At 46.2% G+C, this 23652-nt stretch overlaps 1 protein-coding gene across 1 annotated transcript; it reads right to left on the bottom strand.

Annotated features, from left to right (window-relative positions):
- Window positions 1-535: 535 nt before the first annotated feature.
- On the bottom strand, window positions 536-23433 carry LOC122925868 (pinopsin-like). The gene is made up of 4 exons (XM_044277218.1): window positions 23106-23433; window positions 21036-21364; window positions 1972-2217; window positions 536-670 (listed from the first exon to the last, which is right to left on the bottom strand). Exons 1-4 carry the CDS (start codon window positions 23431-23433, stop codon window positions 536-538), a joined length of 1038 nt encoding a protein of 345 aa, XP_044133153.1.
- Between the last annotated feature and the right edge of the window lie 219 nt (window positions 23434-23652).

The raw sequence follows: 23652 nt of genomic DNA, 5'->3' as shown, positions 1-23652 counted from the left end.
CTTTTCTGATGACTCTGGTATTGGGTTTGTCTGTCTTTGTTAGTCCATCTATATAGCATTGACCAGTTGTGGTCTAGGCTTGTACTGCAAGTAGGTAGGGAAAGTGGGCTGGGTACTAGCCTTAGGGCTCACTGTGCTTGTCTGTCCCTACCTACAGTTATTACAATAATGCAGAATTACAGTATCTATGTTGGCATCGGTCCTATGCAAAAATAATAGAAATTGTCTTGATTTTTTAAAATAATAAATACAAATACATGTGGAACTGAAATAAATGTGTAAATTGTTTCTTTAATTGTGTAATATTGTTTATTGCACACACTCATAATGAAATAATGCAGTTACTATTCCTATATAATAACACATTTAATAAGAACATGCCTTTATCAGATGCTCAGCAAATCTAATATCAGGCTGCAGATCGATCAGTTCTATGGTCTAAAATTTACACCAAATATAGTTTTCTTCTGTAATTTTAGATTATAATACACATATGGAATGATATTGCTGAATCTCATGATGTTTTCTGAGTTTATTAAGCTGGTGCAACTTGATTGGGTTTAACATCAGTTTGTTTTTCCACTGGTCCAACCATAGAAATGGTATCCTCCTTTGGTGCGGATAGGTCAATGTGACCACATGTCAACAGCTCAACAGCACAACTGCGGAACTGAACAAAAAAAAGAAATGTTATACATAGTTTTGTCTATTTAATATCTACCTTAAATGGGTTGTTTCGCATTTCATGTCATATTCATTTTATAGATACTAAAAAATGAAACATATTTTGCTGTTAACAAGCTGTTAAGAAAAAAAAAAAAAAAAACTCCAGTGACGAGTTTTGACATTTAGGCTCCATTTACACATCCGTATAATCGGTCCGCATCCGTTCCGCAAATCGCAATTACGGACGAGAATAGGTAGTTCTATGGGGTGCCAGCCGGGTGTATTGCGGATCCGCAATGCACTGAGAACGTCTGAATGGACTCTTACTGATATAGTATGGCACCACCTGGTGGTCAAAGTATATAGCTACACGTCCATCTAGTAAGCATGCTCAATCATTCTCCCCATAGCAAGGTCTCTGCATAGTGATCCTCTGGTCAATGCAGAACAGCTAATCAATGGAGGATCACTACGCAGAGAGTGACTGAGAATGTGTGATCAACAGCACTCATCTCAGCATATGAACATTACTATATACTGTGACCAACAGGTGATGCCATACATGCAATGTGCTTAAAGGGGTTGTCTCATCTCAGACAACATCTTTTGGGGCTCCGTTCTCCGGGACCTGTACCTATCAAACAATGGGGGCATATCCTAACGATTAAACTTATTGATCAGAGCTACGAATGTGCTACATTTGTTATGTATTATACATAGCAATCTGGTCTAGAGATTGAGCTCTGTTGTCCCTTGCCCATTAACTTGCTGGGTACAGATACTGTACATTGTCTTTTATAAACATCTTATATCCGCATTAAATCTAAATTATTCACATTAAGAAAAAAATCTATTGAAAAGAGAATTTTTGAAGAATCGTTCAGCTCTAACTATAAAGTCTGTCTGTATCTTGCTTTTACTTACATAGACATTATTTGTGCAATAAGAACAGAAATAGCATATCCATAATATCAGTAATCATTGGGACTGCTGCATACATCTGAACGGGGTTTGTAAAAAGCTATACACACAGTGCATACAGAACTCCATTCAAATGTATAAAAAACATTCTCAGTTGCAGAAATAGCAATGTGTAAATGTTCGCAATCAAACAACACTCAAGTAACACTAAGTAACATTAACACAAGTGACAATCAAGTAACGCTCAAGATTGCATTTGAAGAATTTTCTGCATCAGTCTCGTCAATTATTAAAAATAATAAAACAGTAAGAAAGAAACTTCTGGTGAAAGTTCTGAATGTTATACTATAGCAATGCACTGTGCACATATCATTGCGTCATTACCTGTTTGTTTAGAAAAATGTAGATGATTGGATTATAGACAGGACTTGTCTTAGCAAAATATGTTGGTAGAGTTGCAGCGAGTGGATGAATGTAGAGGGTCGGTTTGATGACGACAATAAGAGCAAACACTGTATATGGCAGCCAGCATACAAGGAAAGCAATCACCATAAAAAGCACCATCACTATTACTCGTAGCTCTTCTTCTGGGTCTGTCTTCCCCCCCTGAGTTTCAATTTTCCTGTTCAGCTGGGAAAATAAAGGCAATAAAAATGATGCTCTATATATGCACATGACATTTATACCTGTTACCATTTCCATAGCAGTTTTATCAAAGTGTTATGACCATTAATTGTAGACATTTGATTGACATGCCTGTAAATAATAGTTGTATATATAGTACTGTGCAAAGGTTTTAGGCAGGTGTTGAAAGAAGATGTATACACTGCTCGTTCCCCCCAAAAATTGCTACCAAAAATATTTGGTTGTACCGCCTTTAGCTTTGATTACGGCACACATTTGCTGTGGCATTGTTTCGATAAGCTTCTGCAATGTCACAAGATTTATTTCCATCCAGTGTTGAATTCATTTTTCACCAAGGTCTTGCATTGATGATGGTAGAGTCTGACTGCTGCACAAAGCCTTCTCCAGCATATCCCAAAGATTCTCAATGGCGTTAAGGTCTGGACTCTGTGGTGGCCAATCCATGTGTGAAAATGATGTGTCATGCTCCCTGGACCACTCTTTCACAATTTGAGCCCGATGAATCCTGGCATTGTCATCTTGGAATATGCCCGTGCCATCAGGGAATAAAAAATACATTGATGTAATAACCTGGTCATTCAGTATGTTCAGGTAGTCAGCTGACCTCATTCTTGGAGCACATACTATTGCTAAACCTAGACCTGACCAACTGCAGCAACCCTAGATCATAGCACTGCCCCCACAGTCTTGTACAGTAGGCACTAGGCATGATGGGTGCATCACTTCATCTGCCTCTCTTCTTACCCTGATGCGCCCATCACTCTGGAACAGGGTCAATCTGGACTCATCAGACCACATGACCTTCTTCCATTGCTCCAGAGTCCAATCTTTATGCTTCCTAGCAAATTTAAGCCTTTTTTTTTCTGGTTTGACTCACTGATTAGTGGTTTTCTTACGGCTACACAGCTGTTCAGTCCCAATCCCTTGAGTTCCCTTCGCATTGTGAGTGTGGAAATGCTCTTACTTTCGCTATTAAACATAGCCCTGAGTTCTACTGTTGTTTTTCTTCAATTTGATTTCACCAAACGTTTAAGTGATCGCCAATCACGATAATTCAGGATTTTATTTTTGACACATTTCTTCCTCTAATACGATGGGTCCCCACTATCCTTCCAGTTTTTAATAATGCGTTGGACAGTTCTTAACCCAATTTTAGTAGTATCTGCAATCTCCTTAGATGTTTTCTCTGCTTGATGCATGCCAATGATTTGACCATTCTCAAACAGACTAACATCTTTTCCACGACCACGAGATGTGTCTTTCGACATGGTTGTTTAAGAAATAAGAAGCAACTCATTGCACCAGTTGGGGTTAAATAACTTGTTGCCAGCTGAAAGATAATCACCCATGCAGTAGTTATCCAATAGGAGGCTCATAACTATTTGCTTAGTTAAATCCAGGTGGCGACTTTTTTTTAAATATATATATGCATCAGCCAAGCCAAGACTGCAGATCCTCAGCGGTCATCAGATTAGCCTTTATCAAGCTAAATAACAAGTGATATCTACAACTATATTATAGTGTCTAAAACCCCTCCCATTTAAATGAGGAGCCAATCAAACGGGTGTCACAACCCCCACTTTGTAAAAATCGCCAATCCAAAGTGAACCCTCATAAAGTATTGTATCCATCACAGTTGTGTATAATTAAAACAGTTGTGCATAATTAAAACACATGTGTTTACCTTATCAGAGGTGGTAGTCATCAGTGGTGCGCATGTCGAGAGACCCGGGTTCCACATCCGCGTCTCTACATCTCAACTGCGCATGTCAGAGCACACATCAACCAATGCCCAGGTCCCACGGTACGCAGGATCGCGTCATCATATCACGTGGCGATCATGTGATAATCACATGATCACTATTCAACTTCTGTCTATCTATGCCAATATACTCAGCTAAAAAACATCTTACTCATCATGGAGACGCATTCATATAGCAGAATGAATCACTATGCGCGTGCGCAAAAAAACACCCAATGGAAATCCATCTAATAGGGGATGCTGCGCACGAGCACAGGGATGAAAAGGATAAACTACTGCCGGGGGGATATATGTTCTCCTATTACAGACGCATGTAGAATCTGGGTGTCTCGACTAGCCCACTGTACTCCGCAAATCACCTATAGACAATGACATAAAAAAGTGACAAGTTAAAATCAATTAAAAAGTTAAAATAAAACAGACCCCATACTGAATCGGACATATATAATATGTATATTACTCCATACCACTCACATTGAACTCAATATTAAGCCAATAAGGTTGTAAGGCTTTCAAGGTAAATATCCACTTTAATTCCTTTCTCCTAAGGATTTGTTCTCTATCACCCCCTCTTCTCAATATGCCCACCGGATCAATAACACAGAATCTCGACTGGTTGACAGAGTGGCCACACTCCACAAACTGCTTAGCCACCAGTTTAGCCAACATTTTTTTCCTGATTGTGCTATTATGTTTGTTCATTCTTTCTCTAATTTCCATAGTGGTCTCACCCACATAAATTAGGCTACAGGGACATTGAATCATGTACGCAACATATCTTGATCTACATGTATAGAAATTCCTACACAACAGAAGGGATAGATAGTGTAGGGACAGGAATTTTTTTTTTTTTTAAGCAGGGTTTAGTGTTGAAAGGTGTTAGAGACCCAAAGGTCCTTTTAAAAACTATGTTTTTATCTGGCTGCAATATATATTATTAGCGCAACCTGTGCTAAATTGCGTGCAATTGTTTGACCGCTGCTCAGGGGCGTAACTACCATAGCGGCAGACCATGCAACTGCTATGGGGCCCAGGGCAAGAGGGGGCCCAGTCCTAGTTGGGATTATCTCCTCTTCTACTTGAGGTGAAAACTTGCAAATGAGGCAGTGGAAAATGGCCCAAGGGTCATTGAAAGGGTCTAGGCAGAAACCCTTATTTCCTGTGGGGGAAGGGGGACTGGTTTGATCCTTGCTATGGGGCCCTTATGTCTCTATGTACGCCACTGCCGCTGCTGACAGTGAAACAACCTCTGCTACATCTGTTGTGTTAAATTTGCGCATCCTAAATATCTGTGACATTCAGCGCAATTGTTTGGCCGCTGCTGACAGCGAAATTACCTGCACTACATCTCCTGTATAACGTTTGCGCATCCTAAATATCTGTGATATTCAGTGTAATTTTTTCTTAGCCACTGGTGACAGCGACAATACCTGCGCTACATCTCCTGTATAAAGTTTGCGCATCCTAAATATCTGTGACATTCAGTGTAATTTTTTTGTCGCTGGTGACAGCGACATTACCTGCGCTACATCTCCTGTATAGTGTTTGGGCATCCTAAATATCTGTGACATTCAGTGTAATTTATTTGCGCATACACTTACAAAACATGCACTACTGTACATGTAATGAACTTACAAGCATATATATAATTTAATATACTCAAGGAGAGCAGTAACTGACCGGGAAGTGGGTGTGCTGCTGATGGTGCATGCAGAGGCCGTGCCCCCGGGCGCAGTGAAACTGTGCCTGCTGCCAGAGAAGAAGAAACACACTCATCCATGATACCTAGCTTCATGTCCCAGTTTGCAGGGTGGCACAGGACACCACTCTCGAAGTCACACCAGTGCAACCAGGTGGTCGGTTGGATTGCAGCAGATAATGCTTCCAGTCGGTTAAGCACCACCTTGTCTTCCACAAAGTCCAGGCTCAGTAGCCAAGGGTCTGGTCAACAAAATCCTCACCCATACTCCTTCCTCCCACCATGGAGAGTCATGGCAAACAAGTGATCCCACACTCGGATATTCCGAGGAGCTCTTTTCATTCCTTGATTTGGGCCTCTCGACAAGGACGCTTGAAGAGGGACATGAAGAGATCTTGTGCACTGATTCCCAAACTCTAGAGCATCCACGACGGTGAGGAACAGCAATTAGTGTTTCACGAGGTGAATTATGGTTATGATACACAGTTGCCAATAAGTAAACGACAATTAATGTCTCAAGAGGTTGATGATGAGTATGAGACACAGTTGTCAATAAGTGAGGTTGTTGTTGTTAGGTCAACAAGTCAGGAGGATGACCAAGGTGAGAAAGTGGAAATGGGAGGTGGTGGACGATGAAATCACTGACCCAACCTGGGAAGGTGGCAAACTGTGCAGGACAGCAGTACAGAGGAGGAGGGATCCGCAGCACTGCAACCAGCTAGAAGAGGCAAGGCAGTGGGGTGGCAAAAGGTGGGCCACACCAAACAGGCCCTCAACTGTTCCCCGGAGCAACCCCTTGCGGAAATCTCCCCTGCCAAGGGGGAGGTGTTCCGCAGTCTGGCGCTTTTTTAAGGAAAGTGCAGACGATAAAAGAATTGTCATTTGCAACCTGTGTCGTACCAAAATAAGCAGGGGCGTGAACACTAGCAACCTCACCACCACCTGCATGATCCGGCACATGGCATCAAAGCACCCTAATAGGTTGGCCGAATGCCTGGGTCCACAATCAGTGTCTGCGAGTCACACCACTGCCTCCTCTTCCGATGTGTTACATGCTGGCCAATCCCCTGTCCAAGATGCAGGCCCAGATGCCTCCCATCCTGCACCTGGACCTTCGCAAGCACCATTAGTTAGCACATCCATTTCTGTGTCCCAGCGCACTGTACAGATGTCCATTCCCCAGGCCTTTGAACGAAAGTGCAAATGCCCAGCCACATACAGGCCATAGAACTAAATGCGCACCTTTCCAAATTGCTGGCCCTGGAAATGTTGCCATTTAGGCATGTGGACACTGAGGCTTTCCGCCGCCTGATGGCGGCGGGTGTTCCTCATTACTCAGTCCCAAGCCGCCACTATTTTTCCTGATGTGCCGTCCCCACCTTACACCAGCATGTGTCCCGTAACATCACCCGTGCCCTGACCAACGCAGTTATTGGGAAGGTCCACTTAACGACTGACATATGGACAAGTGATTTTTGGCCAGGGATGCAACATTTTCCTGATGGTACATTGGGTGAACGTTGTAGAGGCCGGGAGCGAGTCATACCCTGGGATGGCACAGGTGCTACCTACGCCAAGGATTGCGGGCCCTACTTCCATTAGTATTTCCGCCACCAACTACATTAGTGGCTGCAACTCTCCCTTCTCCTCCTCCACCTCCTCCTCAACTTCCACCTCTAAATTGTCATCTTGCAGCACCAGTCAGCCATCATTCAGTAGTCGGAAGCAGTATAGCACTGCAGTGGGGAAGCGGCAACAGGCCGTAATAAAACAAATTTGCTTAGGTGACAAACAGCACACTGCCGCAGAGCTGTTGCAGGGTATAAGGGACCAGACTGAGCTGTGGCTCTTGCCACTTAACCTACAACCAGCCAGGTCTGATAATGGCACTAACTTGGTGGTGGCTTTGGAGCTCAGCAAGCTCACACACATACTATGCCTAGCCCACGTGTTCAACTTAGTGGTTCAGCGGTTTCTCAAAACCTACCCTAATTTGCCATAGCTACTGGTGAAGATGCGCCGCATGTGTGCCCATTTCCGAAAGTCATCTACAGTAGCTGCCAGTCTGGCAACGCTGCAGCAGTGCTTGCAATTACCAGCTCACCAACTGTTGTGCGATGTGAGCACGCTCAGGAACTCCATGTTCCAAATGTTGGCCAGGCTTTGTGAGAAGCAGAGGGCAGTAGTGGAATACCAGCTGCAACATGGTCGTCACCTTTCCAGTCAGCTTCTGCTCTTCACAAGCGACGAGTGGGCATAGATGTCTGACCCATGTGAGGTTTTATGCAACTTTGAAAAATCAACACAGATGGTGAGCTCCGATCCCGCTATTATCAGCATAACCATCCCACTTCTGTGTCTACTGAAACGCTCGCTGCTCACAATGAAGGCGGATGCTTTGCATGTGGAAGAGGTGGAAATGGGGGAAGACAATACACAGGGCAGAGCACCCTCAGTTCGTCTTCTCAGCGTGAATTGGATAATGATAGGAGGAGCAGGAGACGGTTGCCTCCGCTACAGAGGGTAGTACCTATAGCAGGTTTATTCCATGTGTTCAGAGTGGATGGGCCAAAGAGGAGGAAGAGGAAGAGGAGATTGAGAGTCATCCTCCTGATGAGGACAGACTATTCTGGCACACATGGCTGACTTTATGTTATGTTGCCTTTCCCGTGACCCTCGCGTTATAGGCATTTTGACCAACACCGATTACTGGTTGTTCACCCTTCTCGACCCCCGCTAAAAAGAGAACTTCTCATCTGTCATTCCTGTGGTGGAGAGGACGAGCAAAATAGTGCAATACCAGAACGTCCTTGTGGAACAATTGCTCCAAAAATGTCCAGCTGACAACGCTGGCGGAAGAGTACGTAATTCCTTGGGCAACCAAGGAGGGGAGACGAGGGGAACACACAGCCGTTCCAACAGAGACAGGGCAACACTCTCCAAGGCCTGGGACAGTTTCATGACACCCCGCCAGCACCCTCACCCTGATGCGCGGCCTAGTGTCACAAGGATGGAAAAGTTTTGGAAGATTGTGAAGGAGTACGTAGCAGACTGTGTCAGCATCCTGAGTGATCCCTCTGTGCCTTACAACTATTGGGTGTCCAAGCTGGCGCTCTGCGCCCTGGAGGTGCTGGCCTGCCCTGCTGTCAGTGTTTTGTCAGAGCAGCTATTTAGTGCTGCTGGGGACACAATAACTTATAAGCGCATCCACCTGTCAACTGAAAATGCTGACAGGTTGACTGTTATCAAAATGCACAAGGCCTTGATTGCCCCTGACTTCTCTACTCCATCATAGGAAAGTGGCTGAACATAAAGGCACTTTAAATGTGGTTTTATGGTGTATTGAATACACTGTATTCCCATGCACCCCTTCCACCACAAAAAAGGGTACATGGTTCAATTTTCCTTCTCTCGTCCTCTTCCATCATATCAACATGCCTATTAGGCTGCCCTCGCTCCTAATGTTTTAGCGGGTCAGTTCAGCAGCAGACCCTCACCCCTAATGTTTTAGAGCAGGCATCCTCAAACTGCGGCCCTCCAGCTGTTGTAAAACTACAACTCCCACAATGCCCTGCTGTAGGCTGATACCTGTAGGCTGTTCGGGCATGCTGGGAGTTGTAGTTTTGCAACAGCTGGAGGGCCGGAGTTTGAGGATGCCTGTTTTAGAGGATCACCAGCAGGCCCTCGCCCATAATGTTTTATAGGGTCAGATCAGCAGCAGGCCCTCACCCCTAATGTTGTAGATGTTTAGATCAGCAGCAGGCCCTCAACCCTAATGTTTTAGAGGGTCACCAGCAGGCCCTCACTCGTAATGTTTTTGAGGGTCACCAGCAGGCCATCAATCATGATTTTTTAAGGGTGTGTATGATGCCCTCCTTTATGTGTAATAAAGGGTTTTGGAGTGCTGGTTCCTTGTAATTTTTGGCAGCCCTTTCACTTAGTGCATAGACTTTATGAATGTAGGAGTTCCACTACCTGAACAATTGTACCACAATGTGAATAAGGCCCTCCTTTATGTATTATACAGGTTGTATCGGAGTGTCTCTTCCTTGCAATTTTTGGTAGCACTTGCACTTTATACAGGGGCGTACACAGAAATCACTGGGCCCCATAGCAAGAGTCTGAATTGGGCCCCCAACCCCGCCCACTACGCACCCCTGACCCATCCCACCTCCTGGCTCCTCCCCTGCCACATCCCCATTTGCCAATAAAAAAAATTTATACATGTTCTACTGAAACCGTTAGAAACCTTTAAGAAATAGGTGCTGAATTCAGGTGCTTATAGCGCTTTATAATCCATACTCTTTCTGTATGGGAGTAAGGATCTCCCTGGGGCTGCAGTGAGCCATGTACAGCACACATCACTGCTCCTGCCTGTCTGCTTTGGTAAAGCCGGGCATAAATGGGCGATGTCAGGCTTTAGCAGAGTGGGCACAGGGCGCCATATGTATGCGAGCACAACTGAACGAGTGCAGGGAAGGAGCCCGCATATATATCACTCCTCCTGCCTGTGCCCACTGCGGTAAAGCCTGACACAGCTTTGTTACCAGCGCCATTTTTTCATCACTTCTCTCACCCCCAAAAATGTAATAAAATGTGATTTAAAAAGTCAGACACACTCCAAAGGGGTATCAATAAAAACTACAGTTCATCCCGCAAAAAATGAGCCCCCACACAGCTCAGTAGATCATATAACTATAAAAAAGTTATGGGGGTCAGAATATGGTGATGTAAAAAAGTAAATTTTTTTAAAATCAAAGTGTTAATGTATTTTTACACTATTTAGACATAAAAAATATCGTTGTAATCGTACTGACCCAGAGAATGAAGGGCACAGGTCAGTTTTGCCACAAAGGGAAAGCTGTAGGAACAAAACCCCGAAAAAGGTGGAAAAATTGTGGGGTTTTCCCCCACAAAAAAAAGTTATGACTCAAGAAGATAGGGAAGGAAAAATAAAATGAAAAAATGAAAAAAACTCTGGTATCCTAAGGGTTAAAGGGGCTATCTAATCCCTATTATGCCACCCAAATTGCCCAGGCACCGCATACAGTTAATACTTATGCCCAATGGGGGGGGGCACAGACAATAGCAGGCTGCGTCGGAAATGAGCCTCCCTAGCGTCACCCGCGATGCTAGGGAGGCTCGTTCCCATTGTGGTCTGCTATTGGCTGCTCCCCCCTATGTCGCTGGATGTATTAATCTGTGTGACGTGAGGGAGGCAGTGGCTGCTGTGTAAGCATCAGGAGCAATGCGGGTGCTGGGGAATAAGGTAAGTAAGGTGCCTGGCCCCAAGCATTTTGGGGGGCATTATAGGGGTTGGATAACCCCTTTAACTCATTGCTGCTGATGCTTAGTGTGCACATAGCCACCAATCATATTCTCCCCCCACCCCTGCAAGATGACTGATATGCTGGGGGGCCCTGTAGGATCATAGAGGACTCAGGAGGACAGTGTGCTTCCACCCTCTTCTCCCCGGGGAGTGAGGGGGGGGGGGGAGTAGGAGGAAAGCACACTGTCCTCCGGAGTCCTCTATGATCCTACAGGGCCCCCTTCCCCCCAAACCCCACTGCTTGCTGCTGCCCTCCCCCTATCAAGAATACCCATATCCAACCAATACCATATATGAGCTTTATATTAAGTCTGCTGCTGTCCTCTTACTGTGGCACACTTCACTGACCAGTCCTTCAGTATGGGCCAGGGGTGTGGGGCACTCACTGGCTGATGACTGTCTTGAGGGCGGGCGGTAAGATGGCGGGCAGCACGTGAGCGCAGAGGATAACTCTGCCACGCCGAGTGCACTCCTCTATTAGGGTGACCAGACGTCCGGTTTTTAGACTCCTGGTCCTCCGTCCTGGCCTTGTGCTGCCAGAAGTCCTCCTTTTTTGTGGTCATCAGCGACTCTAGACTCGACGAGTACGGGGCACTTTAAGGATCACTCACATCACGGCGTAGAGCGCACCGACATCAGTCGCACGTCCGGCAGCGCCTGCATCGCGCCAGTCAATTCTGGTTTGTGCAGGCGCGGCCACGCAGGAAGTGGAGGAACAGACTCTGAGGAGCGCAGCTGCGCTGAGGTACTCCCTGGTCTGTGCTGTAGGCCGTCGGGGATTGCTCAAAGGGGGGAAGGGCAGGCGCTGGTAATTTTGAAAGGGGTTAATAATACCTACTGTGTGGGTCCTGGGAACAGCTGAAAGGGGGAAATAAATAAGTGTGAAGAGGGGACTGAAAGGGGTTAAATACTGTGAATGAATGACTGCTGAAAAGGGTTTATGTGAAGGCCCTTCACACTTTCACAGTAGTTATTAACCCCTTTCAGCAGTTCCCCATTCACAGTATTTATTAAGCCCTCAGGGGACTGCTGAAAAGGGTTAATAAATACTGTGAATAGGGTACTGCTGAAAGGAGTTACCGTTAATAACTACTACTGTCCCTCCAGGACACCCATGACCCCTCCACAAGTTCTTACCTCTCCTCCACCTGTTTCCCGGCAGTCGATGGGGGCGTGGCTTCGCGGAGGTGGGCGTGGTTTGTAAGTTCTAGGGGCGTGGCCGGCGAGGTCCGTGAAGCCAGTGGCCACCCTAGTCTCTATGTGTGCCTGGCTGCGCTGCTCCTGCTGCCTGATACACTGGCCAATCAGCAGCAGCAGGAAGGATCCTTGCCTGGGAGGAAGCTTCAGCCCGAACAATGGGTGGGGTTGGAGCCGGAGGGAGAAGTTCAAGAACGCCGCCTGAAACTATGAATAAACTGTCACTGTCTTGTGCAGAGTAGGGGGCGGAGCCTTTCATGTGCTCCGGGCCCCCCTGTGCCGTGGGCCCCATAGCAACGGCGTGGTCTGCCTATATTGGCAGTACGCCACTGACTTTATATGCAAGTAAATATACAGGAAAGAATATTTCCTAATAATTTTCCCTCTAAAATCTAAAATTTTCTTTGGTTTTGGGCGTATTATTGTCAGTCTGTAAAAGTGGCGTACTACTCGGACAACATCGTTCCCAGCAGCGACCTGGGAGTCCAAGATGCATCCAGACATCCTCCCCATGCTGTTCCCGAACCACTTCAGTGGTGTTTTCATCAATTTCGGACCTTTTCCTGTGAACCAGACACACTCCCCTCTTCAGAGCAGGGGGTGCCTAGTTTAATGTTCTGGTTCTCCCATTGACTTCCATTGTGCTCTGGTGCTCTGTAGAGCACCAAAGCATCCCAAAGTGTTCTATTCGAGCATCAGAGCACTTTGGTGTTCGATCAGCACTACTCAAATCCTTTTGTCTCTTCATGTAATCCCAGACAGACTCAATCATGTTGAGATTACAGCTCTTTGGAGAATATATAATCACTTTCAAGACTCTTTTCTCTTCTTTACACTTGTTTTGATAACAGAACAAGATATGCCCATTAGGTCAGTCATAAATTACTTTTGTGGAATTTTCCTTCTCTTGTGTCAACTACTTATTGACATGCAGCTCTGTCTCTTTAATAAGTTCCTCAGCAGCTTCAATGTGTAGTCTTCAGTTTAGTGCCCCAGCCAGGTTTGTACCTTGCCTTTCTCCTGAGGTAAAAAAAAAATGAAATGGTGCCATCATTCCTTCTTTATGTTTCAGATTACCATGTGGCAAGTTCTCATGTTGAATGCTAATTCCATGCAAATGAATATGATTTAATACTTATTCTTCACTTGCTGTGGAAAAAATGCCCTACATGAATATGCACAACTGATTGCCTGTGAATGGTATTAGCTCCTGTGATTGCTTCACTAGCTCTATTGCTGATATACTGCTATCTAGATCTCTGACCACTGGATTGGACCCTGAATTTTCTGAGCCCTTTCGGACTTGATGAACTCTTTTGGTTTTGATTGTTGGCTACTCCTGGTTTCTTGTTAGTTCTGATTAATGTTCGGATTCTCCTGGTATTGACCTTGGCTTGGTATTTTTTCTTGTTTTGGCTTTCATTTTCTGTCACTAGTCATTTGTTGTTTTGTCGAACAGTTGTGGGCTGCCACCTGGGGGTGGATCATGCAAATAGGTAGGGACTGTGGCAGGCGCAGCACTATGAAGTGCCTTTTGCGCTGTGGCATTAGAAGAATTTGATATCTCTGACTTTTAGTCTATCCAGACTGTCTATTACTCTGTAATTACTCTAGCGCTGTTCTATGGAAACAGTAGGTTTAAAGAGCACACCAAATGCTTGAAATATCTTCTTTATTAACTTCAACTTTTCTTCATTTAACACTGCCGCCTCCACAGCAGATAGTCCATGTACATAACACGTGTTGAAAAGATATCACAAAATGGTGGTATGATTAAGATGGTGGTTCAACTGTTCAATCTTGTCATTCAACATAAAATAGTGGATATAGTTCTCTCTTAAGTATTTGTACTGTAATTTTTTGTTTATTTAAGCACTTTATGATCTCTCTGAGAGGTATATCTGAGGTCTAACTAATAGTTCTGCTTGCAGTATGCAGTTAGCAGTGACTATTTGCAGATTGCAAGCTACAGTTGCAAACTGTAAACTACTACTAATACCATACAAACATATGGCAATCCAAATTGCATTCAACCATACCAGATCATACTCAACCAATCTGCTGTCATGGTCTTACCTTCCACTGTTCTCCTTCGTTTGACATGTGCTGGCGGCCATCTTGGTTTCTGGGTTTTTTGTAGCCTCCCACCCTGCGGCTTCTCCTTCCCACTGGATACTGCCTAGTTCATATATATAGGAGGCCTGTGGCTTCAGTTCCTTGCTTGGTCCTCCTGTGTTCACATGCTTCTAAGACTGCTGCTGCTTCTGGTTCCTGATCCTGGCCTCGTCTGACTACCCCATTGGTTCCTGATCCTGGCTTCGTCTGACTACCCTGCTGGTTCCTGATCCAGGCTTCGTCTGACCACCCCCCTGGTTCCTGACCTCTGTCTACGCAAGACCCTGCTTCGGTTTAGCCATCTGTTTGGACTTTTGCTTACAGCTTTATTTTCAATAAAGCCTTCTTACTTCCACTTATCTCTTGTTGTACGTCTGGTTCATGGTTCCTTGACATTAGGACCAAGCCATGAATTCTGACGGTACAGGGCCATCCTCGCTACCTACGCTGGTTGCCAGACTTGATCAGCAGGATCACCTGTTGGGTCGGTTCGCTGTGGCGTTGCAAACCCTGCTTGAACGCACGGCTCATTTCGCCTCCGTTGCCGATGGGTCGGTTGTCGCTCCTGGGCCCGCTCCTACTGCCGCTCCGGTTGTTGCGCCAGAGTCTACCCCGACACCTGTTGCTGCGCCTGCGGTGTCTCGGGGTATGACCGGTTCTGCCCCCCTTCCACAGCGCTTTGGGGGAGAGCCAACTCAGTGCCGAGGTTTCCTTAACCAGGTGGGCATTTATTTCGAGTTGCTGCCACATGCCTTTCCTACTGAGAGATCAAAGGTGGGCTTCTTGATCTCGCTGCTCTCGGACAAGGCCTTGGCCTGGGCCAGCCCTTTATGGGAGAACAACAATCCGGTGGTTGCCGAGTTTTCCGGTTTTGTTGCTTCTCTTCGGAAGGTATTCGATGTGCCGGCTCGTGCTGCCTCTGCTGCAAAGCTCCTTATGTCCATCAGACAGGGTTCACGATCCGTAGCTGAATACGCCATTAAGTTTCGTACCCTGGCAGCAGAGGTGGGCTGGAATAATGAGGCTCTGGTCGCTGCTTTCTCTCATGGTCTCTCGGATGCCTTGAAGGATGAGGTTGCAGCTAAGGACCTACCAGTGGAGCTCGAGTCTCTTATTTCTTTCCTGATTTTGATTGACACCAGACTCAGGGAGAGACCTTCCTTTAAGGAGAGCCTGCGGAGGTCTTCTAACAGATTGGCGCCTACGTTTGCTGTCCCACCCGTGCCTCCCTCTCCTCCCACGCCTCCTGGGGATGACTTGTCTGGGGGTGAACCCATGCAGCTGGGGTTTGCTCGCCTGTCCGAGGGGGAGAGGGTACTCCGGAGACGCGAGGGCCGATGCATGTACTGTGGTCTCGGTGGGCATTTTCGGTTGGCATGTCCGAACCGTCCGGGAAAACGCTCGCACCTGAGATCCTGTCGGGGGCAGATCTTGGGTGGAGTCTCCTCGTCCCCGGTTTCCCGTGTTGACAAACCACTGATCACTGTTGTCCTCTCCTGGGTCGGGGGCTCGGTGACGACCCAGGCGTTGGTGGACTCTGGTGCTGGTGGTTTGTTCATTGATAGTGTGTTCGCTGCCGCCAATTCCATTCCTCTGCAGCCTCGAGGTTCCCCACTGGCTCTTGAGGCGATAGACGGCAGACCCCTTCTGCCGCCACACGTGACTCATGAGACCCTTCCAGTGGGGATAGCCATTGGTGCCGTTCACAGAGAGTCGGTCTGTCTCCAGGTGATTTCGTCTCCACACTACTCGGTGGTCTTGGGGTACCTCTCGTGGTCACCGCAGTGTGGGGCTAGTTGCATCCATGGGCCTGTCAAGTTGCTGTGTACTTCCTCGGACTCTCTGTTGCCTCCTGAATACGAAGAGTACCGGGATGTATTCGATAAGGTGCGCGCGGTTGCCCTACCTCCGCACCGCCCATACGATTGTGCCATAGAGTTACAATCTGGTGCCGTTCCTCCTCGTGGCAAAGTCTATCCACTGTCGGTAGCGGAGAATGAAGCCATGGAGGAGTACGTGAGGGAGGCGCTTTCACGCGGACACATTCGCAAATCCTCGTCCCCGGCAGGGGCTGGATTTTTCTTTGTGAAAAAGAAGGGCGGTGAGTTGAGGCCTTGCATCGATTACAGGGGTCTCAATCGCATCACGATCAAGAACGCTTACCCGATACCCTTGATTTCCGAGCTGTTCGATCGCCTCAAAGGGGCCACGGTCTTTACCAAACTCGACCTGAGGGCGGCATATAACCTGGTAAGGATCAAGGCGGGCGATGAGTGGAAGACCGCGTTTAACACCAGGACCGGTCATTATGAATCCTTGGTTATGCCCTTTGGGTTGTGCAATGCGCCCGCAGTCTTCCAGGAATTCATCAACGATGTTTTCCGTGACCTGTTGCAGCAGTGTGTGGTGGTCTATTTGGATGACATCTTGGTATATTCTGAATCCATGGAGGCCCACATTATGGATGTCAGACGAGTGTTGCAACGGTTACGAGAGAACAGGCTGTTCGGTAAGCTTGAGAAATGCGAATTTCACCGATCCCAGGTAACCTTCTTAGGTTACATCATTTCCGCTGAGGGGTTCTCCATGGATCCTGAGAAGGTTTCGGCTGTCTTACAGTGGCCCCAGCCCAGTGGTCTCCGTGCCCTGCAGCGCTTTTTGGGCTTCGCCAATTATTATCGGAAGTTCATCAGGGACTTTTCTATGCTAGCCAAGCCTCTCACGGATCTGACCAGGAAGGGCAGTAATCCCCAGGTCTGGCCGCTCGAGGCCATCCGAGCTTTTGAGGCTCTAAAGTCCGCCTTTGTGTCGGCTCCGATTCTGTCGCATCCCAACCCTGGGTTGCCCTTTGTCCTCGAGGTGGACGCGTCTGAGACGGGAGTAGGCGCCCTTCTGTCTCAGCGTAGAACACCAGAGGGTCCTCTGCTTCCTTGTGGGTTTTACTCCCGGAAACTGTCTTCCGCGGAGTGCAACTATCAGATTGGTGACAGGGAGTTATTGGCCATCGTGCAGGCCCTTAAAGAATGGAGGCACTTGCTCGAGGGTTCGGTGGTTCCGGTTCTCATCCTGACGGACCATAAGAATCTGACCTACCTTTCTGAGGCCAAGAGATTGACACCACGTCAGGCCAGATGGGCTCTGTTCTTGTCACGTTTTAATTACGTGGTCTCCTACCTACCCGGTTCCAAGAACATCAGAGCGGATGCCTTATCACGGCAGTACTCCGAGCTGTCCGGGGAGGAGTCGATTCCGACTACGGTCATACCTCCGAATCAGATCCTGGCCGCCATTCGCACCAGCCTGACCTCTCCCCTGGGTGAGCAGATTTTGGCGGCTCAATCTGGTGCTCCCTCTGGGAGACCCAACGGCAGGTGTTTTGTGCCTGAGGAGTTGCGCACTCGGTTGTTGCGAACCTACCATAACTCCAAGGCCGCGGGGCACCCTGGAAAGAATCAGCTGTCCTGGGCTGTTTCACGTCTGTTCTGGTGGCCTTCTCTACGTTCCGACATCGCCGCATATGTAGCGGCATGCTCCGTTTGTGCCCAGAGTAAGTCCCCTCGGCACCTTCCGTTGGGCCTTTTGCAACCCATAGCCACCGGGGAGCGCCCATGGTCACACCTGGGGATGGATTTCATTGTGGACCTCCCTGCATCCCGAGGCCATACGGTCATTCTCATGGTTGTGGATCGGTTTTCCAAAATGTGCCACTGTGTTCCTCTCAAGAAGTTACCCTCTGCACAAGAGTTGGCCACGATTTTTGCCAGGGAGGTCTTCCGGTTGCACGGTTTGCCCAAGGAGATTGTGTCGGATCGGGGGAGTCAGTTTGTGTCCAGGTTCTGGCGCGCCTTTTGCTCCCAGTTGGGGATTCATCTCTCTTTCTCCTCGGCCTACCACCCTCAGTCCAATGGGGCCGCAGAACGATCCAGTCAGGCCTTGGAGCAATTCCTTCGTTGCTATGTCTCCGATCACCAAGACAATTGGGTTGACCTCCTGCCTTGGGCTGAGTTTGCCAGGAACACGGCGGTGAACTCTTCCTCTGGGACGTCTCCCTTCATGGCCAATTATGGGTTCCAACCTGCCGTGTTACCGGAGGTATTCTCTCCCCAGGATATTCCGGCTGTGGAGGATCACCTTTCCGTCCTACGTGCTTCTTGGGTACAGATCCAGAGGTCCCTTGAGGTCTCTGCGCAGCGCCAGAGACTCCAGGCTGATCGCAGACGAGCGCCCGCTCCTTCCTACCAGGTCGGAGACCGTGTATGGTTGTCCACCCGCAACCTCAACCTTCGTGTGCCCACTCCCAAGCTGGCGCCTCGCTTTGTTGGTCCCTTCCGAGTGCTTCGCAGGGTAAACCCGGTAGCCTATGCCCTTGCGCTTCCTCCTGGCATGCGGATCTCCAACGTGTTTCATGTCTCCCTGTTGAAGCCATTGGTGTGTAATCGTTTCACTTCCTCGGTTCCTCGGCCCCGTCCGGTCCAAGTGGGCAATCGTGAGGAATATGAGGTGAGCAATATCCTGGACTCACGCCTGGTCCGCGGTCGGTTGCAGTTTTTGGTCCATTGGCGTGGTTATGGTCCAGAGGAGCGTTCCTGGGTTCCCTCCGCAGATGTCCATGCTCCTGCTTTGCTCCGAGCCTTCCACGCACGCTTCCCTCAGAAACCGTTCCTTACTCCGCGGAGGAGGGGCCCTTGAGGGGGAGGTACTGTCATGGTCTTACCTTCCACTGTTCTCCTTCGTTTGACATGTGCTGGCGGCCATCTTGGTTTCTGGGTTTTTTGTAGCCTCCCACCCTGCGGCTTCTCCTTCCCACTGGGAGGAGCTGGATGCCTAGCTCATATATATAGGAGGCCTGTGGCTTCAGTTCCTTGCTTGGTCCTCCTGTGTTCACATGCTTCTAAGACTGCTGCTGCTTCTGGTTCCTGATCCTGGCCTCGTCTGACTACCCCATTGGTTCCTGATCCTGGCTTCGTCTGACTACCCTGCTGGTTCCTGATCCAGGCTTCGTCTGACCACCCCCCTGGTTCCTGACCTCTGTCTACGCAAGACCCTGCTTCGGTTTAGCCATCTGTTTGGACTTTTGCTTACAGCTTTATTTTCAATAAAGCCTTCTTACTTCCACTTATCTCTTGTTGTATGTCTGGTTCATGGTTCCTTGACATCTGCAAATAGTTACTGCTAACTGCATACCACCATTTTGTGATATCTTTTCAACACGTGTTTTGTACATGGACTATCTGCTGTGGAGAAGGCAGTGTTATAAATGAAGAAAAGTTGAAGTTAATAAAGAAGTTATTTTCAAGCATTTGGTGTGCTCTTTAAACCTACTGTTCCCATAAAACAGTATTTGGAAGAAGGACATTGTCAGAGAGAGGAGGCTTGGACATTATCGTATTAATATTGAATTGCCAAAGAAGGACACTATCAAGTGCACGAAAGACGTCTGGTTTCAAACATAAGACCACATGTATCCAGCAGTTCGTTTGGCGCTAAATTCGAATTGGACCAAACAGCCCTTGAGACCGGAACCTTAATCCTCATAGGAATCGGACTGAGTCGAGGGCCTATAGTCCAGCTAAAAAGACCTCCTGGTAAGACTGTACATATTCCAAACTAAGCGATCGCCTTTCAGTCAAATACAGCGGGACGCCGCTGCTTCTACGAGCAGGTGGAACGTCGTTTTATCAAATTATCGATTTCCATCTGTGTCTAAAATGTTTTGGTCACTTAATGAATGCGTGTTGGGAACTAACTACAAGCTGGCATCTATTCTGACTATTCGGGATCGATAATTTCCATTTGTGACTCCCTCTCATTCCAGCTATTTTTATCGAATATTAGTATCGAGTATTTTATATCGAAGAATTTTTATCGAATATTATTATCGAATATCATTATCGAACATTTATGATCAACTACCCTTCATGACCAGTATTGTCATTACTGCTTCTTAGATTGGAGACCTCACATTTTTGCCTTTCGATTTTATTATTGGGATCTGAATATGCATGTATGTTTTCGATTTTATAACGTTTCCAAATAATACTACCAATTGTTGCTGATATATTATTGCCATATTTGTGATATTTTACTGTCCATTTATCTTATTCAATAAAGATCCCTTTACTAATAGAGAGTGCCCCACTAATATTTATTCAAGGTGTGTGTGTGTATACATGGGGAGAGGTACACTGAATCTTTGCCTCATGTGATACATATGATATGTATTGTCCACACAATTTCCTTCTCCACTGTCAGAGAGATATAGCTACATACTTCTATGAATCTAGAAGTAGGAATGAATGAAAGGTGTTTGCACCACTTCACCTCCTTCTCTATGAGATGACTAAGCTAGCGTGGAGAGGAGGAGAAGGGAGCAGGGAAGCTACTGAACATGTCCACCACTGAATGCAGGAGAAGGTGGACCAGAAGGATAAACAGCAGGGGGCGCTACCAGAGGAAAATGGAATGTACATCACAAAATGAGAATCATTTTACTGCATGTACATTAAAGTAATGCTTCATTTTCAGTTCCCTATTCATTGCATAGCAATACTTTTAGTGGAGTTAAACATTTCAATTAGTATCTCCATCTAAATAGGGCAAATGGAAGATTCATACTGTACAAATTCCTTTGCCCATAGTTTTGTACAATGCATTCGGAACACATACTGTATGAAAATGAGTTTATAAAACACTGTATGTACCTTATGTAATGAGAGCAGTATGCTTCCATATGAAAATACGATTATTGCTACAGGAATAATGAAGCAAGTCAGAAAGTAGGCAATCAGGTAGCTGTAGTTACTCCAGGATCTTTCCTCCCAGCCAATTGAGCAAGAAGTCTGAACACCTTCAGGTCCATAGGAACTCCAGCCAAATAGTGGTGCTATAGCCCAAACAAGACAGAAGAGCCAGATAAATGCCAGGCCTTGATACCCTCTCTGACTGCTAAGCTTCAATGCTCCTACTGGCTCGCAAACCACACTGTACCTCTCAAACGCCAACATTGTCAAAGACCAGAGGGACACAATTCCTGTAATATAATGAGAACAGTTAAGAAATAGTTGTTAAAAACATGCATCATGCACACTAAGCATGCTGAGTTTTTTAAACTGAAAATGTAGTTAGTTACCACTAGAGGGCGCCTTGAACTGAATGCTAAAACACGTAATTGAACAGCTTTGAGATAAAAGGCTGTTACTCTCGTGAAAGGTTTAGAAATTGTTAAGTAAAATATTGTATGTGGCAGTTAGACATATGTAAGAAGATATGTATAATTCACAGTTACTGTTTATTTTCTATATGATCTTACTAATATGTATGTAACAAGCAGAACAGCGTCAGTATTGTAGAGCAGAAATGTACCTACAAGCACAACAATACGGCCTCATGCACATGACTGGATGCATTTTGAGATTCGCAAAGTGCAGAACTGCAAAATATGCATACCACCTGTGTTGCATCCACATTTTTTGCAGACCTATTGACTTCAATGAGTCAGTCATTTGCATTTTACTGCCACGGATATGTATAGGATATGTTCGACCCCTTTGCGGAAGGGACATACGGATGTAGAAAGTACATGAATCATTTGTGTTTTTCCTCATCCGTATGCCTGTTCTGCAAAAAGATAGACTATGTCCACAGCATGCGGACCATGGACCCATGGAAGTCAATGGGTCTGCAAAAAAATGCGTACAGCACACAGATCATATCCGTATTATGAGATCCGCAGTTTGCGGACCACCTAGCAGACATGGTTGAGTGCATGAGACCTAAAGGTGAGTTCACATCACCACTAGATATATCCGTTCTGCTTTATTAGAGAGGCAGAACAAGGAAAATAACAGAGGCGCTGGATAGGGCACATTACTGACCTGAACGGAGCAGAACAGACTACAGTGTAGTCCTTTCAGTTTACATTTGGGACGAGTCTTTTTGATGGATTCTGCTACGGAGTCCACGAACAGAGCCTCCAACGCAGATGTGAAGAAACCCTACAGGGCTGTTTCACACGAGCGGATGCCGTGCGTGACATCTGCTGCGTGAATGACAGCCAATACCCCCTGAGGACAGAAGAAGCACGGAGCATTAACATGATTGATAATGCTCTGTGCCTCTCTGTGATCTCTTTACTACGAAATCACAGTGAGATAAAGTTGTCACCATGATTTTGTAGTAAAAAAGATCACAGAGAGGCCACAGAGTATTATCAGTCATGTTAATGCTCCGTGCTTCTGCTGTCCGCATCGGGTCTTGGCTGTCATTCACGCAGCAGATGTCACGCACGGCATCTGCTCGTGTGCCCTAAGTCTTTCAGTTAGAACCTTCATTGTCTTCTTCCAGTGGATCAAATTCTGCCCTGGGCATGTGGTGGATGACAGGCGACTGGGACAGTTATTATAACCGTACTAGAAAAAGCTGTGCACCTATGTGATCACCCCATGACAAGTATTATTATTAATATATAACTTTATTTTAAAAAAAATTAATATCATTTTTATAAAACATTTATGACCAGAGTCAGGAGAGAGACCTGGGTTGTTCATGTTTTTAGCTAATAGTGATTTGTCTAGATCAACCTCACGGGAAGGTGTATTGGGTTTGTACTACTTCTAAACCTCTCAATTTAAGCCAAAGTATTCCCATTCACTGACAGCAAACAGAGATCTTTGAAAGAGTGATACACAAAGAGCATATGACATCACGTAAGAGAACCAAGTAGAAAAATGGCATCACTAGTGGTAGTACTACAAACATTTGTGGTTACTTACCAAAATAGTTGACGGCAAATCCTTGGAAAACACAGAATTTTTCACCCAGGTAAAAATAGCCATGGTAATTGGTGCTGACCACTATAGTGGTACCACACAGTGTCATTAATAGGTCCGAAAAGGATAAGTTTAGTATGAAAATATTGATAGGATTGCGGAGTTGTGGATATTTCATGGTTACTAAAATGACCAGCAAATTGTTAAAAATGGAAAATACAGCGTTAAGGAACATAAGGAATGACAAAATGCTATATCCAGATCTGGGGAATATGGTGGGCTTTGCTGTGAAGTTTTCCATTAGGTCAGCTGTAGATGTATTGAAATACATATCGAACAAGAGCTTCTTTTCTCCAGACTCCTTTGCATTCAGGGTATTACAGCTTCTGCTCTTCTTGCTTCTCAGCTGTCATATTCAATCTGCTTTTAGGTTTATTGTTTTGTATAGGATAAAGAATGGATACATCTTTTAATTAAAGTGGCATCTGTCCCTATCAGCTCTTTTATATGGATACTTGTATTAGGAGCTTACTTAATCAGATTATATATA

The sequence above is a fragment of the Bufo gargarizans genome, chromosome 2, assembly GCF_014858855.1.
Source record: "Bufo gargarizans isolate SCDJY-AF-19 chromosome 2, ASM1485885v1, whole genome shotgun sequence".
NCBI lineage: Eukaryota > Metazoa > Chordata > Amphibia > Anura > Bufonidae > Bufo > Bufo gargarizans.
This window is presented reverse-complemented; position numbering and strand designations above follow the sequence as displayed.

Excerpts from the sequence above, each read along its gene's own strand:
- LOC122925868 (XM_044277218.1), bottom strand. The coding sequence starts at position 23,433 with ATGTATTTCAATACATCTACAGCTGACCTAATGGAAAACTTCACAGCA. Across the intron at positions 21,365-23,105 it reads ATTTGCCGTCAACTATTTTG|GAATTGTGTCCCTCTGGTCT; the intron begins GTAAGTAACCAC and ends ATTATATTACAG. Across the intron at positions 2,218-21,035 it reads TACTGCTCTCATTACATAAG|CTGAACAGGAAAATTGAAAC; the intron begins GTACATACAGTG and ends TTATTTTCCCAG.